General features: G+C 38.7%; 1 protein-coding gene across 4 annotated transcripts in view; it reads right to left on the reverse strand.

Annotated features, from left to right (window-relative positions):
* Positions 1 to 19956, reverse strand: part of LOC126480754 (C-1-tetrahydrofolate synthase, cytoplasmic) — a 171049-nt gene that overhangs the window by 20599 nt on the left and 130494 nt on the right. For all 4 annotated transcript variants that reach the window (XM_050104037.1, XM_050104040.1, XM_050104038.1 and 1 more), the window contains exons 17-18: positions 18056 to 18214; positions 3663 to 3789 (exon numbers count right to left, since the gene is read on the reverse strand). In XM_050104037.1, the coding sequence (XP_049959994.1) occupies positions 3663 to 3789; positions 18056 to 18214 (286 nt within the window). The remainder of the gene's footprint in view (positions 1 to 3662; positions 3790 to 18055; positions 18215 to 19956) is intronic.

Raw genomic sequence — 19956 nt, forward strand, 5'->3', positions numbered from 1 at the left:
GAGTAATGCTGGGCTTTCACTGTTGTCTCATGCTGCAGGAAGTGAATCACAAGGGGGCCAAGAACATCAGCATAGGGGCAAATCATTCACCTTGGATGACAACATCCAGCTGTACGTGCGGAACTGATTAACATCGCAGCCCCGTGAATCTTATGAAACGGCCATTCACCACCTTGTGTCACAGTGGGACAAGTTTCTCAACAGCCAGAGTCAATACTTCTAACATACAGGTACTGGTTTCTGTAATTTTGCCTCCAGCTCATTTCTTTTTGAATGCTCCTTATACAAATACTCCCAGCGAAGATCGTAGCAGCAGTTCCTTTGCACATTGCATTTTCCCAGAGTAGTCTCTGTGCTAGTCATCAGTTGTGGGTGCAACGAAGCAGCTACAGCTTCATCGAGCAACACCATCTGCTAGGTGAAGCCACTGGTCTATGCATCATAACAGACAGCACTGATGATTCCGGGCTTCGAACTGCATCTGCCTACGAAGGTGGTCTGGTAAGTCTGGTAAATATCCATGAAATAATGGCACATTTCTATTGCGCCTTTATGGCTGGTAAGCTTGATTACTCCAAGGATCATATAATTAATCTCAACAATGTACAGAATACAGTTCATTGTTGACAACGATCTGAATTGGTCAATGTGTCAACTGCAACCAAAAAACAAGAAAAATGTTACTAAACATTTTCATGTGAAGGATTAAACTGATGCACAAATCAAAACAGAATTGGATGAAGTTCACATGGACTCTGCAACATCATTGAAGACCATTTACTTTTGGATTAAAGAAGTTAAACATGGTCAGACAAGCACCGAAGACAAAGCATTCTCCAGCCATCCAATTGAGGTCACAATAAGGAAAACCATTGGCAAAACCCATGAGATGGTAATACAAAACATCAAATTAAAATTCATGAGATTTCTGAGACTGTAGGTACCTCAACTGAGTGAGCGCATAATATGTTGCTTGGGGAACTGGCTATGCAGAAGCTGTGCATGAGATGGGATCTGTGACTGTTCACAGTAAACCAAAAGCGCATCTGGGCACAACATTTAAACACAACGGCTGGTGATGTTTAATAGTAAACCACAAGACTTTCTGCACCGATTTGAGACTGCAGATGAAACCTGGACCCATCATTACACACCAGGGTCAAAAAACACTCAAAATAATGGCAAAAGTCTGGTGAAAGTACACTGAAGAAGGCAAAGACCATTTTATCAGCTGGTAAGGTGATGACTACTGTCTTTTGGGATTGTCAAGGAATAATCCTCATAAATTACTTGAAAAAAAAAAAAAAAAAAGCAGAACCATAACTGGACCTTATTACAATTCATTGTTGGGTTGTTTGAAACATGCTTTGACTGAAAAAAAGATCAGGGCTTGCAGGCAGAAAAGGACTCGTATCAGGATAATGCACCATGCCACACATCAGTGATAATAATGGCAAAAGTGGGTGAACTGGGATTTGAATCGGTTCCTCATTCACTCTATTCATCATAATTAGCCCAAAGTCACTTCTTCCTGTTCCCTAACTTAAAACTTTGGCATGCTCGGAAGAAACTGTCATCATATGCGGAATTGGTAGTTGCACTCAACAAGTATTTTCCAGAGTTTGACAGAACCTATTTTTCTGACAGCACGGAAAAGCTGTAGTATCACTGGATGAAGTGTATAACCCTTAAAGGAGACTATGTTGAGAATTAATGTGAGTTGTTTACAAAACAAACATTTTTTCTTGCTTTTTTACCAAACTTATCAAACCATCCTCATAGGTGAAGCCACCCATCAGACACCATTATCTGACACCCCAGGCAGCTTTTGAGAGTCCCCAGCTCAACTTGGGGCGTCGTCTTCTTGTCCCTGCCACTCACTTTGAGCCATTGACAGTGTACAGGACTGCCATAAGCTCTCTATACTACAGAGGTTTTGCTTGTATCAGAAAAGCCATACCGCTGCCAGTTCCAGTTTACACCATCTCTGCATTCTACTGCTACTGCAGACCCACCCACTGCCACAGGACACAGTCAGTTTATGGGCACTGCCATCTACATACTATATGAGAAATGATGAATAATAAAGAATGTTTTACTCAGTCAGCATTCTTGAGTTCGCACTCACTGCAATACTGGACGATCCTATTTCCACAGTCTTCCACAGATGCCATTCTGCAGGCACAAGTGGTCCAGTGTAGTGATTGGTACAAATGTGACACCATTACATGTGGTGTCTGGCCATTACATTAATGAAGATGTGTGGCTTTATGGCTTATACTGCTGCTCTACAAACAGTCTTCAATAAAACTGTTGTGCTAGTAAACTTACATTTTCTGGAAAGAGAATAAAAATCTTGATTTGGCTTCCACTTCACTGTGAAGGGGTGTTCTTTCCTATGGAAAACAATCCAAATCACAACTCACATTTTCATCTGGAAAGAACAAATCTACATCACTTGTATCTTATCTTTCCATCTTTCCAGTCCTGTACCTCCTCCTCCCCCCCCCCCCCCACCCCCATCCCCCCCCCTCCAAAAACAAGAAATATTAATAATTATTTCAAGTTTTTCAACTCTTGTCTGCTTCTTTGTAGTTGTATAAATCGCCACCAGTGCGATATACCTGGTGAGTGCAGCTCTCTGACAACTGGAACTGATTATACATTATAAGACTAAGTGGCTTCAGTGTGATGCTAACAGTCCCTCAGACAGCAGGTGCTGTGTTTTGAGAATGTAGGGGTGTGCGCATTTGCATGATGTATGGGCATGATATTAATATATGTTTCAACCAACTCCGTGTGTTATTTCAAAAACTTTGCTGTTGTATGCTGTCAGTAGCTTCTGTTTGTTTTGGCAGCTTACTAAACAACATATACATTTGACTGGCCTCTCATTAATGTTATTTTTTATTACTAAGACACAAATTACTCAGATACTTAAATTATTATAGCATCCTAGTATAATTTAAGGAGTCAAGTTATATACTGTAAGTGAAGAAAAAATCAAAATCCTAAATAACCATTAAAAGTTGATGATTAAGAAAGTAGTAAAGCCTTAAATAACTGCCAATATGAGGGGCCATAGGACAAAGGTGTTCATGTGTGCAGGAAGCATTAAGTTGATTAAAAACTCTGCTGACATGTTTGGCGATGGAGCACCCATAAATGGACAATGAAAATTAAATCATTACAGAACTGATATCAGTCATAAAACAAATTTTACTTTGTGCTAGTCATTGTAATGACATGTTTTAGTTAGCAGTAGAATGCACACAGCACAATGTTAATACTTGTTTTGTGATTATATTGACAGTGTAATAATTTAAATATTGAATTGATTGATTGAGTTTTTAATCTGGGGTCCTTGTGTTAATTTACTATAGGTATAATTGTCATACATGTCATAAATGTCTAATACATTTTGTGCATATACAGATGCATACCAGAAAAGTCTAATATCACGCTGTAATTCAGTTTATTACGACATGAAAGAGGAAGGCTGCTATTGAGAATCAAATCAAAGTCATCAGGTAAAAGGAAACTACAAGCACCAGACAACAGCATCAATATGAACAATACTCCTCGGTAATGTATGTGTACATATCTGTAAATCACAGCTGCAGTTAAACTAATAAACTTCCACAGGGAGAAGCTTTATTTACCTGTTTAGCATATTTTTCCAGAATTGCCTTTACTTCAGGAGTCAGCTCTACCGATCCAGCACCATACATTTCCCTAGCAATGGTATTAATTTTGTCCTCCAGTGGGATATCCAGTTCATAGAGAAATCTGAAATGAGGAAAAGACTCATTATTTATATTGAGATTTAATAATTTTACACACACACACACACACAACTTGATATAGCAATTCAATGCCATCACTGCTACCGAAATTGTGATTACAATGAATACTTGGGATTACAGTAAAACAATGAAAATTCTAGGATGAAATAACAATACGGATATTAGAATAGATTGCTACTCACCACATAGCTGAGTCTACTATTAAATGTGACTGCTATTCTCACCACCACTTTGTGGTGAGTAGCAATATAAGATTGCAATAATAATTGTTACTTCACTATTTCCAGGATCAAAACATATCTACAATCCATTAAAATTTTAGTCTTAGGACATACTTTACACATTGTGCAATGGAATTACTGGCAAACAAAGTCAAATTAGGCACACGACAATGAAAATAGAAAGTAGGCATAGGATATAGATGAAATAAATTAACTCATTAATTAAAGTTCCACGCTAAAAGGGACCCTCAAAAACCATGGACCATGCCACAGTGGGTCGGTTTGCATGCCTCAATAATAACAATAGCCATACGATATGTGCCACCACACTGAATGGGTATCTATGGAGAAGCCAGGCTAACATAAAATTCCTGAAAAGGAACAGCAGCCTTTTTACTTTTCAGCACTTATAGGGATGACAGTATGGATGACTGACTTGTGCTTCTAACATTAGCCAACATGGACCTGCTACATTAATATTGCAGATGGCTGAAAACAACAGGAAACTATGGCTATTAAATTTCGTGAGGACATGAAGTTCTATTGTATGGTTTAATGATCCTGGCATCTTTCTAGGATAAACAGTATCACATTCAGATCTTCCGGGTGGGGAACAACTCAGGAAGTAATTGTTAGAAACAATAAATTTTGCATTTCATGAATTGAATCACTGAATTTTATGTTCCTCAATTATGTAGGTATATCTGGATCAGAGTAACAAAGTGACAGACAGTTGAGCATGGAAGGGGAGGAATCATTGGTTTACTGTTTTGTGCAAAGATAGTATGGCTCTGGTAGCAGCAGCTGTCCAAATTCTGTCCCAAGTACCTTCATACATAAAGAGTTCACCTTGCAGGACCATAATAGTCTTACCACTTTCCTAAGCAGTTTTACAGAGAGAAGCAAAGCATAGAAAAACAAATCACAACAGTTATGTTAGACCCCACTGTTGTGCACAGCTGGCTTGTAACTGACAGCTGAGGTAACAGAGCGATATGACAACTCTATGTAGGACAGAAGGTCTGACCAAACCCATACTCTGGGTGTCGTTGCTATGATAGCTCTCCAGTAAACAACTAACTGTCAGTCACTTTGCTATTCTGATCAAAGTGTAGATCACAAAAAGGGAAATGGAGAGGCTGAAGTTAGATAAAGTGGGAGATAGTTAAGTGTGGTGGCAGGAAGAACACGATTTCTAGCCAGTTGAGTACAGGATTGTCAACACAAAATCACACATCAGTAATGCAGTATTAGGTCTAATAATGTTTTGTGTGTGTGTGTGTGGAGGCATTCTGGAGAGAGGAGGGGGGGGGTATACTACTGTCGGGGGTAAACCTGGACCTTTTATATGTCTGGAACAATTTAACTGATTGAAAATAAATAGATTTTAACAAATCTTACTTAAAGTTCACTAAAAGAGGACTGGATCGTAGGTAGTTTCATTCTTTTTATATTTAACAAAAAAAAGTGACAAGCATGCTTAGATCCTCTCCTATACAATTAGAGGGTGTTCCAAAATTATTTTTACAATGTTGATCACTATATGGGGATAGGTAGAAAGGTGCAGTTTGTGTTGTGGCACAATGTTCACACAAACTTAAAAGTTCCTCGCCATCCCACTCTTCCAGCTTAGTGAATCATTAAAATGGCTACCTCCCCCCAACAGATGGCATAGTGTGTGGAAAGGTTGATGGAGCCTTAATATAACACACAGGTCCATCAGAAATCCAATTAGATTTTTATTTTATTTTATTTTTATTTACTTATTTATTTATTTACCTCTTTTTTCAGACTCCAGTGCAGGAACTGCAAGCTCACGTCAGAGCAGCAATTGCACACATTAATGACAACAAGCTAGGCCAGAAATGGGAGGAACTGGAACATTGCTTAGACACACGATTTACTACAATTTGAACTCAGTTAAATGGTACTAAAACTTTAGGTGTGAGTGAATATTATGCAGCAAACCCAACCTTTCTACCTGTCCTCATTTCTGAAATGTGTGTGATCAAAGTTGAAAAGATCATTTTGGAATACTCTGTATTTTACATACTTGTTTATTGAGAGCAACGAGAAGCCACCAACAATCAATGATTGCATGCACTGTGCCACCACCCCACCCACCAGATAATTGAATGTTTTAAATGTTGTATGTCTCCTATTCACTTGTCTCCTACTCACTGAGTTGTGTTACAACTGACTTAATTTAAGTTCATATTCATTACTACACTACTGGCCATTAAAATTGCTACGCCAAGAAGAAATGCAGATGATAAACAGGTATTCATTGGACAAATTATTATACTAGAACTGACATGTGATTACATTTTCACGCAATTTGGGTGCATAGATCCTGAGAAATCAGTACCCATAACAACCACCTCTGGCCGTAATGGCCTGGATGAGCCTGGGCATTGAGTCAAACAGAGCTTGGATGGCGTGTACAGATACAGCTGCCCATGCAGCTTCAACACGATACCACAGTTCATCAAGAGTAGTGACTGGCGTATTGTGATGAGCCAGTTGCTCGGCCACCATTAACCAGACGTTTTCAATTGGTGACAGATCTGGAGAATGTGGTGGCCAGGGCAGCAGTCAAACATTTTCTGTATCCAGAAAGGCCTGTACAGGACCTGCAACATGCGGTCGTGCATTATCCTGCTGAAATGTAGGGTTTTGCAGGGATCGAATGGAGGGTAGAGCCACGGGTTGTAACACATCTGAAATGCAACGTCCACTGTTCAAAGTGCCGTCAATGCAAACAAGAGGTGACCAAGACGTGTAACCAATGGCACCCCATACCATCACACCGGGTGATAGCCAGTATGGCGATGACGAATACATGCTTCCAATGTGCATTCACCGCGATGTCACCAAACATGGACGCGACCATCATGGTGCTGTAAACAGAACCTTGATTCATCCGAAAAAAATATGTTTTACCATTCGTGCACCCAGGTTCGTCGTTGAGTACACTATCGCAAGCGCTCCTGTCTGTGATGCAGCATCACGGGTAACCGCAGCCATGGTCTTCGAGCTGATAGTCCATGCTGCTGCAAACGTCATTGAACTGTTTGTGCAGATGGTTGTTATCTTGCGAACGTCCCCATCTGTTGACTAAGGGATCGAGACGTGGCTGCACGATCCGTTACAGCCATGCAGATAATATGCCTGTCATCTCGACTGCTAGTGATACAAGGCCGTTGGGATCCAGCACGGCGTTCCGTATTACCCTCCTGAACCCACCGATTCCATATTCTGCTAACAGTCATTGGTTCCTGACCAATGCGATAAACCGCAATCGCGATAGGCTACAATCCGACCTTTATCAAAGTCGGAACCGTGATGGTACGCATTTCTCCTCCTTACACCAGGCATCACAACAACGTTTCACCAGGCAATGCCAGTCAACTGCAGTTTGTGTGTGAGAAATCGGTTGGAAACTTTCCTCATTTCAGGACGTTGTAGGTGTCGCCACTGGCGCCAACCTTGTGTGAATGCTCTGAAAAGCTAATCATTTGCTTATCACAGCACCTTCTTCCTGTCGGTTAAATTTTGCGCCTGTAGCACGTCATCTTCGTGGTGTAGCAATTTTAATGGTCAGTAGTGTACAAATAAGTACTATCTTTGAACACGAACATCTCTGTAATCTGATTTCAAAAATCCTTCTTACTTTTCATGCATAGTATGGACCATAGCTACTGATCAGTACAAGGTGTGTGCATGTTGATGTCATCAAAGGTCCCCAGTCCCACATGGTACTGTGGCCACTGGCCAACTGGCCTTCAACAGATTGTATATGTTTGGGAAAATAACCAAATTTGACTGAAATGTTTGGGGTTTTTGAAGATTTTATCCCAATTTAAGAGATGGCAGGCCTACTGCCAATGATACATAAGCTTAATCAGTTACATGCTGATTGCAGCTGGAACAACTCGGTTCCCTGTTTGGAAGTGAAATGTTTATATTAACCTCTTTACTATGTAGCATATCACTGTATGCAATATCTTTTGTTATTGTCCTAAATGTATGTGTCATGCTGTGATAACTACACCATTTATGTGCTTTATGTTGTCCCCTTCTCTTTGAGTTTATGCAAAAGGCTACAGGCCCAGTCTGTAGTTGAAGAAAGAAATTGGGTACTGTTTTAGTGCATATCATGACATCTTTCATGCATTTGCATGTGTTGGGTGAATTGCACAGTTGGTATTATATGCGAGCAATTTTGCAGTATGTTTGTGCATAATTTTTGCAGCTTTAAATCTGAACTGTTTTATGGGCTACAATGGATTTCCATGGCACTGAGAAACTGTGTTGCACTGAAAATTACATGATATGGAAGTTTGGGGTATGAGAAATATTACGTGCATCAGACGATGCATACAAGATGTGTATTGGCAATGTACAAGAACTGACGGCTTTCCCAGGAGATGCTACAAAATCCCAAATAAATGTGTTCAATGCTTTGCTAAAAACGTGGGGCAAAGCTGATTGTCCAGCAAGACAGATTATTATTAGAAATGTTGAAGAAAAATTCATGCTGTTGTTGGTTGCATGTGAGAGTGTATGAGGTATGTGAGATAGGCTATATGCCATGTTCGAACAGAAAACAAAGCAAGCTGCACATCCTATTCAGTCAGAATTTTTCAATTTTTATATGATTTAAAGTGATGACATGGTGACAGATCTCGCTCTTTTCAAAAACTTGGTTCTTTGTATGCAGCAATTCAGCATGAAACCCAATTAATAGTGTGATTACTTGACACACTGCCTGAATTTATCAAAGTCTGTGACAGTCGTGATGGGCAAGATCTGAAGATCAAAAGGCACTAAAATATTCGATGGATTTGTTGACATTTGATGAAAATCATTGTGCTTATCAGAGGGAGAAATGCGATGAATTAGTTGCACTGTTTGCTACCAAAGCAAATGTTAAAGAAATAAGAAATGCAGACAGTGTCACTTTCAGGAATGTTACTTCATAAAATAAGTACAAAAATTTGACAAACAAAATGAAGCCTAAAAGTTTTGATTGTAGTGTATTTGGTCATATTAAAAGACTGTGTCCAAGTGTCAAACAAAAACAAAAAAGTGTCCATAAAAAAATGAAAGTGAACTGCCAGACCAGACTTTCCTTGGTGAAGTAATTAGTGTGAAATCAGATGAGGACTCATGGATCGCTGATTGTGGAGCAATGAACCACACAGTTAAGAAAATCAAGTGGTACAAATCACTTACTAAGTTTGTAAACCTACTGCAGATATGTATGGGCAATGATTTGACTATAAACACACTAGGAAAAGGGAATAATGATTTTGAAGCTTTTGTCCATGGACAGTGGAAGTTACGCCACATGGATAATCTTTTGTATATTACAGAAGGGCGAAGAAATATCTTTTCTGTGTCATATTCTGTGGACAATGGATTAGACTTTAATTCTCTGAAAGGCAAGTGTGAGTTTCAAATCTATGGCATCATTAAAGCATGTGGGATACACAGGGCCAGTTCATTGAAGACACTGATTCGAGTGACAAAATGAATGCAACTGTGTTATCCTAAGGTAAATCTTGCATGAAAGGAACCTCTGCAAATTTTGCATGAACACTTGGTTCAGCAAAGCAAACATCAGGTCTAATAATTCTTGAATTTGAAGACTTTGGCGAAGAATTTTGCGAGGCCTTTGTTAAGGTGAAGCAGCACTGGACCAGTTTTCAGTCATGATAGCAGCGTGCTATCCAACCTAAAGAAGTGATTCACACTGAGGTGTGTGGACCTATAGAGTGTAAATCTCTGGGAGGAGCTGAATATTTTGCATGTTCTACCTGTGATTTTTTAAGACTACACATGGTATATTTTCTCAAGCAGAAGTCCGAGACTGAAGAGAAGATTGTGGAAATGCTGACCATTGTGAAGAATTTCTGTGGTCAATCACCAAAAGCATTTCAGTGTCATGGCAGAAGGGAATTTGAGAATACTGGAGTTCAAGATTTGTTGAAATTAAGTGGTGCTCAACTCTTCATCATAAATATGTATTTTCCAGAGCAGAACAGATGTGCTGAGCATACTAACTGAACTACTGTGAAATTCACTGTAAGCATGTTGCTAGCTGAGGGTCTGCCTAAGCTTTTGTGTGCAGAAGCAATAAACGCATCTGTTCGCTGTTTATTTGTTGAATAGAAGTGGTACCTGGAACCCTCCGAGGCATGAACTGGAAAGACAGTAGTGAAGGGACACCATCCTCTAACATTACCTTTATTCAACAGAAGTAATCGATACCAAAAATAGTTTCAAATCTTGTATAGGTTAATATTAACTCATCTGTTTTTCTAAAATATTTTCATATGATTTTGTACACGATGTGGTATATTTCAGGCTAAAATGTATAAAAAGACACAATCAATACCTAATAGCTCTATATGTACAGTTAAAATTACTTTTCTTTTAGAAACGTTTGGAAATTATGAAATGTCTAGCATACTTCAAATTCCTATTATTATAATTGTCCAATCTGATGATATTCATTAAATTTATTTCTGGATTCATTTATAAAACAATGACATAAATTGGTGGATATTCATTTGTCAATAAAATTTGTAAACTCTCTGGAATACAGTTAGTACTGCAGAATGAAGTAGTGGGCATGCCCCTTGTTTGATTGGATATGTTTATGTTTAGCAATAACAACGTAATTTTTGAAAATGAAATGGAAATTATAAAGATGGTGTGATATAGAAAAATGTGACACAATAAACATTACTTAAACATTATCATGTCATTTGGAACCTACAATGTCAAAAATTTCAGCCTCAAGAACCAATCCCTAGACATGACGAACTGGTGCCAACTACAAGAAAAGAAGATAAGTAAAAAAGTTTATTTGTAAATCTTACTCCTCTCAAAGCTATTAAAAAAATTAATTAGGAAATGAGTGAAAATCAAGAGGTGATGTGAAGGAGGGTAAGATTACACAGTACAGCTGAGTAAGCTTCATATTTTTGTGACAAAGTATTTTGTTCATATTCCAAAGAATAGGTACAAGAAATGGGATCTAAAAGGAAAACTAAGAATTTTTGTTGGTTATTCTCATCACACTGAAGGCTTTCAAGTGTGGATTGAATCGGAAAAATGAGTTATTCAGAATAAGAATATTGTCTTTGAACCTGAGAAAACTGGAGAGAGAATAGCATTAGTCCTAACTGATACAGATGCTAAGAATTCGAAATTCACCATGAAGATGATGCAAGTGTGTTTAAAGAAACAGCAGAAGCAAGTTCTAGTGACAGAGAATTGAAAAATAGCAATGGCTGAAGTAATAAGATTATCTAATTGAGTAAATGAGCCTGAAAATTATACAGAGGCTGTTAAATATGTAGACCATGAACATTGGATAAAAGCAATGGGGGGAAGAAATTGCTTCACCGGAGGGTAATGCTATATGGACTTTGGAACCTCTGCCACCAAATAAAAAGTTCATTAGAAACTGTTGGGTTTACAAAAGTAACTGTAAATCTAATGATAACATTTTTAAAGCAAGGTTCTCTGTCCAAGGATTTAGTCAACAAGACGTTATTGACTATAATTAAACAATTAGTCGTGTTGCTAAATATGATACAATTTGAGCAATTTTAAGGATTGCTGTTGGCGAACATTGTCATTTGCTGCAGTTCAATGTAAAACCTGCTCTTCTGAGTGGATTCCTACAAGAAGAAATACATATGCAGCAGCCTGAGTGATTTACTGATGGGAATGTTTGGGTGTGCAAACTTCATAAAAATTTATATGGACTAAAAGAATCTCTGAAGCACTGGAATCGATCTTTCAAGGATTTCCCAGTGAATCTTGGGTTTAAGGAAAGTGAGGCAGATCTCTTCTATCAAGAAGACTGCAATGATAAAATTGATCTTATTTCTGTATGTCAATGATGAAGGACATTGAATTCAGGACTATTATTACTTTAGAGCCAGTACAGTATTTCTTAAATGTTAACATTATATGTGAAAGAATGTTTCAATAGAGATTAATCAAGAAAATTGTGCTAAAGACATGCTTTGATAGTTAATATGACAGGGGCAAATCCTATGTCAACTCCAATTGACCAATATCTACAACCAGATGAATTGGCTAATGATAAAATAACAAATGCTTCACATGGAGAAGTAGTTGCTGTCTAATGTATTTAGCTTTTGGTACAAGGCTTGATATAGCATGTGAAGTGAGCTGTGTGACAAAATTTTTAGAGAATCATCAGGAAAATCACTGGTTTTTGCTAAGAAGAATTTTAAAGCATACAATTATCAAAGGTTCAATGTCACTGGGTATTAAGTATGTAGCTAGTCCTGCAAATGAAAGACCCGAGATATATACTAATGCTGATTATTCTAGTGATCCTGTAGCTTGACACTCACTATCAGAGATGTTACAAGATTTTGTGGGGAGCAGTTTTACCTGGGCAAGAAAGCAGAAACAATGCATATCATTGTCAACAATGGAGTTGGAATATTTGGCTGCCAGTGAAGGGGCAAGAGAAGCAATATGACTATACAAACTCTACAAAGAAATTTCGCTAGTGGAGAGTGTTCTCATTCTTCTTGTTGATAATGCAACTGGTCAAAAATCCTGAATTTCATCAGAGATTAATGCACACTGATATTCATATGTGCTAAATCAATGAGAAAACTCGAGAAGGCCAGTCAGCTATCAAGCATGTACCGATAATAATCAAGCTGCAGATATTCTCATGAAACCAATACCATATACCTGGCTTGAATATTTAAAATCAAACTGAAATATGTTAAGTGCTGTACTTAGAAATATTAACATTCAAGGGAAGTGTTGAAGTGAAATGTTTATATTAATCTCTTTGCTATGTAGCATATCTCTGTATGCAATATCTTTTGCTGTTGCCCTAAATACATGTGCCACACTGTTAAGAACTAAGCTGTGCCTATGCTTTATGTTGTCCTGTTTCTTTGAGTTTCTACAATACACTGAAATATATGAATCAGTCTTAAATGACAAAAAGAAAATAACTCCTTTTAGTACTTAGTTAAGATGTATTTACTTACCCTGTCAGTATAAGGCTACCTTCTGGGAGTGTGTGTACCTTGATTATATGCCATTGCTTCAGTTCAATTAATGAAAGTACAGCAAATTAGTTTTGCACTCAAAAGAATGAAGGATCGCTCAGGCAGTTGAAACACTAAAGAGTGGTTTCAGTTGAACAAATGACTGCACAGCTCAACCAACAGACAAACTAAAGATTGCTTTCACTTGAAAAGAAAGAATGAATAATTCAGTCAACATAAAAAACTAGAATGGATTGTGTTGGGTGCTTTCATTTGGTTGCTCCCACAGACTGAGTCAAAGAATGAGTGAATAATTCAACTGATACATACAATGACAACTGAATGAGTCGACTGTCTTCCAACAACTGACTGAATTGATTGTTTTCATTTGGTTGATCCCATTACTAGACAGGATAGTGCGTGGTAGGTGCAGCATCGATGGAGCTGTGCGGGAGAGGGTAGCGGGGATCATAGAAAGTGTGTGTGAGGTTGGAGTGGGAACAGGGAAGGGTAAGAGGCACATGGCAGTGACTAACAAAGGTTGACATCATGGGGAGGGGGGAGTGGGAGAGGAGGGTGGTGTGAAGGTAATGAAGGATGTGTTTCAGGGAAAGTTACTGCATGCGCAACTCAGAAAAATCTGGCGATGATGTGAAAGCAGTTATGATGCAGCCATTGAAGTCTAGCACACTGTGTTGCATGGCATGCTCAGCAGTTGGGTGGTCCAGCTGTCTCTTGTCCACAGTTTGGCAGTGGCCAATCATGTGGAAAAACAGCCTATTAGCCTATTAGTGGTTGTGTCCACACAGTGATTGAAACTAAGTTGGTAGGCTATATGGCCCACATTTGATGCAGTGGAAATGCCTGTTGCAGAGCTGGAGTAGATGGTAGTCATAGGATGTATGGGACACACTTTGCATTTAGGTCTTTTATAGGGTTATAAGCCAAAGGGCAAAGAGTTGGAAGCAGGTATAGGATAGGTGTAACAGGCTGGGCGGATGGCAGAATACCACAGTAGGAGAGGTGGGGAGGATAGTGGAGAGGATATTTCTAATTTCAGGGAATGGCAACAAATAGTCAAAAACCTGGCGGTGAACATGATTTAGCCACTCCAGTCTAGGGTGATACTAAGTCACAAGGAGGGCACTCATTTGTGGCCAATCAGTGGTATTGAGGAATGGTAGGTGACTGGGGAGAAAGGGCGCAGGAGATCTGTTGCTAGACAATGTGAGGACAATAACTTTGGTTTGCAAACATCTCTGCCATACCCTGAGAGCATTTAGATAGGGACTGCTTGTGACAATACAGGTGGCTAGGCTGTGTGAAATGGACTTCTTGGTGTGGAAAGGCTGATAGCTGTCAAAATGGAGGTATTACTGGTGATTGGCAGGTTTGATGTGAATGGAGGTACCATTGGAGCCATCCATTCGGTGGAAGTCAACAATGAGGTGTGTGGCTTGCTGGGCTGAAGAGGACTAGGTGAAAAAAATGGGGAAGAAGGTGTTGAGGTTCTGGAGGAATATGCATAGAGTGTCCTCCCTGTCGGTTCTGATGTCATCAATGAATCTGAACCACGTGAAGTTTTGGGATTCTGGGTGACTAGGAGGCATTCCTCCAGACTGTCCACAAACAGGTTGGCATAGGATAGTGCCATGCAGCTACCTACAGCCGAACTATGGATTTGTTTGCAGGTAATGACTTCAAAGGACAATCAATTATGGGTGTGGATTTTTCATGATGACTGCAAAGGAGGGTGTGGGTTTAGAGTCATGGAGGCAGTCAGGCACAGCAAAAGGTAGCGTTCAATGACAGTAAGGCCATGGGCATTATGGATGTTAGTGCAAAGAGAGGTGGCACTGACAGTGACAAGCACAGCATCGGATGGTACAAGGACAGGAAATGTGGATAGTTGGTAGAGTAATTAGTTAGTGTGTTTTATGTAGGAGGGTACATTACAGGAAATAGGCTAATGGTCTTGGTCAACAAGATTGTAGATGCTCTCTGTGGGGACACAATATCCAGCTACAATGGGGCTTTCTGACTGGTTGCATTCATGTATTTTAAGAAGCATGTAAAAGGCAGAGTTCTGGGAGTGGTCAATGTGAAGAGAGAGATAGTCAGAGAGAGGTTCTGAGATGGATCTAGGGATCTGACAAGAGACTGGAGATCCTGCTAGACTATTGGAATAGGGTTAATGTGGCAGAACTTGTAGATGGACATAGCTGCTAGCTGGTAGATGCTCTCAGTCGTGCAAACCCTGCAGTTCATAACAACAGTGGTGGAGCCTTTTCCAGCAAGTAGGATTATAAAATTGGGATAAGTTTTTAGGTAGAGGATTTTGATTCTTTCTGCTAATATGATGCTGGTTTCCATAGTGAGGGATTTGGAGAATGCTTATGAGGCAAAGAGGTTAGGAAATTATGGAAAACTCATCAGGGAATGAGTCTGGAGGACTTGGGGTGAATCACTGTTAGAGGGAGGAGAAAATTTAGTGAGGTAGAGTTCAGTATTAGCTTTGGAATGAGTCTGATTCATAGGATTTGTGGCAGAAAGTGCCTCCACTTAAGAAACTAGAAGGAGAGAAGACGTCTAACAAGCTCAACAAGACTGAACTAGGGAGTGGGGTAAAAAGTGAGACCTTTGGAAAGGTCATACATCTGTGGGACTGAGGCTTTTGGAGGGCAGGTTCACAACTGTGTTGTTGTGTCTGTTTCTGCTTAAGTTCTGGATTCTAGGATGACGACATATAGTTTCTGAAGGTAAAGGCTCTTGATGTGGTGATGACTAGTGGTATTCCAAGGTTGAGTATGAGTTGAACAGATTTTTTTTTTAAGGTGGCATACTTGCTCTAAGGCTAAAGTTTTCAATCACAGCGATGGGATATAGAACTCTGGGACTCCCAAGCACGAGTATTTTATAGATGGAGTAGAGGCAGTGCAAAGAAGATTGGGCCCGAATTACAAGAGTTGGAACTTTAACAGCGGTAACTATTTATTTACAGCTCGTACAAAATAGATACATGTTTCCAAGTTTTACTGACCTTCAAAGTAGTCACCAGCATTGTGTATAACCCACTGCCAGCGATGTGGAAGTCATAGGATACTCTTAACAGTGCCAGTTGTGTTGACAGTTCAAATGGCGTGGTCTATTGCTCGGCGAATTTGTAGCAGTTCTGAAGCGAATGCCGTGAAGTGTTTCTTTCAGTTTAGAAATTGAGTTGAACTCACGAGGGCTTAAGTCAGGGGAGTGCAATAGGTGGTATAGCACTTAGCAGCCCCATCAGTCAAACAAATCAGTAACAGCTTGTGCTGTACGTGCTTGAGCACTGTCCTGCAAAATGATGGCCAGGTCCTGCAGAAAGTGTCATCACTTCTGTCTCTGTGCTGTTCATTTTCGGAACACAGCCTATGACCAGCTGGAAAGATGGCTGAAGCTGATCTGGAAGATCAGTTTGGGTTCTGGTGAAGTGTAAGAACATGTGAAATGATACAGACCTTACAAATAGGCTTTGATGGTAGACTGAAGAAAGGCAAACCCACTATAACATTTGTTGATTTAGGGAAAAAAAAAGATTAATATGGTTGACTGGATACACTCTTTATAATTCTGAAGTTATCAGGGATAAAATACATTGGGAAAAAGGTTACCTGCAACTTCTATTGAAGCCAGACTGCAGTTGTAAGAGTCAAAAGGAAGACACTCGTGAAGAAGAGAGTGAGTCATTCAGTCTGTACACACAGCAAGCAGTAAAGGAAACCAATGAAAAATTATGAAAACGATATACAGTTCAGAGTCTTTCCTTCTCATCTCATCAGTAAGTCTCTCCTGGCCCAGGGTTCTGGGCAACTTTTCTATAACTCTACTCATTTACTAAAACCTCACCAGCTCTTTCTTTCATCTCTCTTCTTTGCTCTACCAGTCTTCTGCCAGAAGAAGGAGCCACTGCCTTCAAAAGTTTACAGATTTCCATGCCTTTCATAATGTATTTTCTCCCGCTACTACTTGGTGAGTAAACTTTTTATGTATCCATACTATATTTTCAAACATTGGTAGTTTTCAATGTTGTATGTCTGGCAGTGTTGAATGTTAACTGCAATGACATTTTTTGCACTGGCTCCCATATCATTACCAGTATTCTGATTGGTTTACCTATACTACAAAATAATGTTTAATTTCATGTTAGCAAACCCTTTTTGCTGAATGGAGCCAGTGAGATTACTATAAAAAAATTGAATTTTAGCAGTGGACAACCACATTGCTTCAGCAATAAGTCAATAAGCAACAATAAATGCATGACTGACTGCTAATGTTTTGTGTTTTATATTAGAAAACACTAATGTGATTTATTTGATAAAAATTGTTTATATGTTTAACCTATATTTTTGCAATTCACTACAAAAGTGTGAAATGAAATCATTAATTTTTCTACCTCTGAAAAATGACTTTACTTCTTGTTTCTTTATCTTGACTTCTGATGCCATTCCTGTAATTATTGACTTTTACTATACTATGCTCAGTGGGAGTAGGTGCCCGATAGAAAAATTTTAAAACTGATCCCTTTTAAATGAACCATATTGCAAGGCACTATATTTCTATCAGCTATATTCACAACCTATTGTGATTTGAAATTTGAAACATGTCACCAATATATGACTCAGCTGAAAAGCACTGAGACTAAATGTCAGGCAAAAAACTACATATCAGTCAGAGATAACAGAAATGGAGAATGAAATTCAATTAATAGATTATGCTGTGCCCCCTTCCCTCCAAGTATTAAACTCGTAAAGTAAAATGTTCAGTCACATTCTGTATGTGTCAATGTTATCATAGTGATGTGAAGGAAAGAGAAATTAAATATTTGTTAAAGTTCAAAATGTATGTTATGACAATTTAATATTTTTCAGCTCTGTAACATTATTTTACAGTTTCATTTATAGATAGAAAACAAAACATTATTAAATACCTGAAACTGGAAGGCTGGTCACAAGCTTCAACAACAGCATCAGCCAAATCCAGTGCTCCCAGACCACCAAGGGCCCAGTGGTTACACACTACAGCTCTGAAAGCTCCGCTTGCCAAACTAGCTTCCTTCAGCAGTTGGAGTTCAGCATCAGAATCCGTTCTGTAGAATACAGTTATTGTTAGTGAAAAGTTGAAACATAAATCATCAATTCAATCATATGGCTACCAATACTAAGAAAATTCCCCGCTACAATCTCCACTTTACAACATTTGTCTTTACTTATAAATAATGGAAATGTCACTCTGCATAAAATACCAATTAGTGGAATGTAAATAAATATATAGTCAACTAATGCAATACCAGAAATTTCATATCAACACCATTTAAAAAATTTCTCAACATAAATAACTATGATGTTTCAATCAAGTCCATGTCTTTCATAATTTTCAGGTTACTGTTGGTTTTTTTTCAAATTCATGTTTCTTTTCTTCCTTTCACATAACATGTGGTTTCTCTGTGCTAAATATTGTCACTAAGTAAGTAAAATGTTTTCAGACAGAAAGCTAGTCCAATACATGCTCTTAAACATAAGTGTAAGAACAGACAAAAAGGCACCACACATCACTTTCCTGCTTCCAGTTTAATGTTTTAGGAAACTGGAAGTAGGTAGGTAGCAGTTCAAAATGGATGGAGAAGATTGTAAAAACTACTACATCATCTAGATATGGGGTGCATTCTTTGCTGCAGATTGTGTCTCCATTCTAGGAGACTGGTAGGTGCAAAAACAACTCTAGGATTCATCTACAAACTTCAGTGTACAATACGGAGTACAGGAAACTGCATGCTTCAGAATTCAATATCCGATTGATGCCAAAGAACCAAAAATGCTATGTGTCTTGACCACTCATGGCAGCAGGCCACTGGTGATGGACCTGGGGATGCCACTACACATTCAAAATGAAGCAGGTGCCCATTATGTGAAAGCATTCCTCTTCTCTAGTATCAAAAGGATTGGAAAGGACATATCTGTAAATTAATCCTCACAATTGTGTTCTGAGGCAAATACGGTGTTCTCTTAAGTATATTTCCTACCATTACTATTTCTTATCAAATAACTTATGTTTGTTATTTTTTTATCCATTTTCACATAACACTTAGAATTTTGTGTCTTATTTAAAATTCACTTCATATCCTCTGCAAATTGCAATCTCATTCCTGAAAGGAAACATAAGCTTCAAGCACTTTTGGTATCACTATCACCTGCAGCAATTTTATCACATGGAAAAGAAGCCATAGTAACCTACCTAAAAGACTGAAATGAATTATTTCTTCCATTTGCTATCAAGAACTTCAATTTTGCAGAACGAAATTATTGAAATACAAACACAATCAAATCTTTTCACTAAAGTCATTGACATTGTTTTGCATACAATGATTATGCACTGTTGACACCCGAAATATTTTGAGTTTGAATTTCAACAGATCCCTGACATTTAGGAAATACCTAGAAGTAACAGGACAGAAGCTAAAACTGAGTAGCAGTATATATCTCCCATCCAGTAAGCCTTCCAAGATCCATGGTTCTGGGTGACTATTCTGAACTCTACTCCTTTCCCTAAACCTCTCCAGTCCTTTTCTTCCCCCCCCCCCCCTTCCTCCACCTTCAGTCCTTCTGGCAGAAGAAGGAGCAACTGGCTCCCAAAGCTTGCATTTATGACTTTTCCTAATTTGTCAAGTTAGTCATAATTCTGGAAAAAATTATAAAAATTTACTTATGGCTTTGTGTTAAAGTGTTGGTGCACTTTTCCTCCTGTACAGGCCTCACAGGTCCATGCGGTTAGAAGCAGTTTTCACACAACCAGATGTCTGTCTGCACAGCATCTGTTATGTCATTTTCCATT

This window comes from Schistocerca serialis, chromosome 5, assembly GCF_023864345.2.
Source record: "Schistocerca serialis cubense isolate TAMUIC-IGC-003099 chromosome 5, iqSchSeri2.2, whole genome shotgun sequence".
NCBI classification, from domain to species: Eukaryota; Metazoa; Arthropoda; class Insecta; order Orthoptera; family Acrididae; genus Schistocerca; species Schistocerca serialis.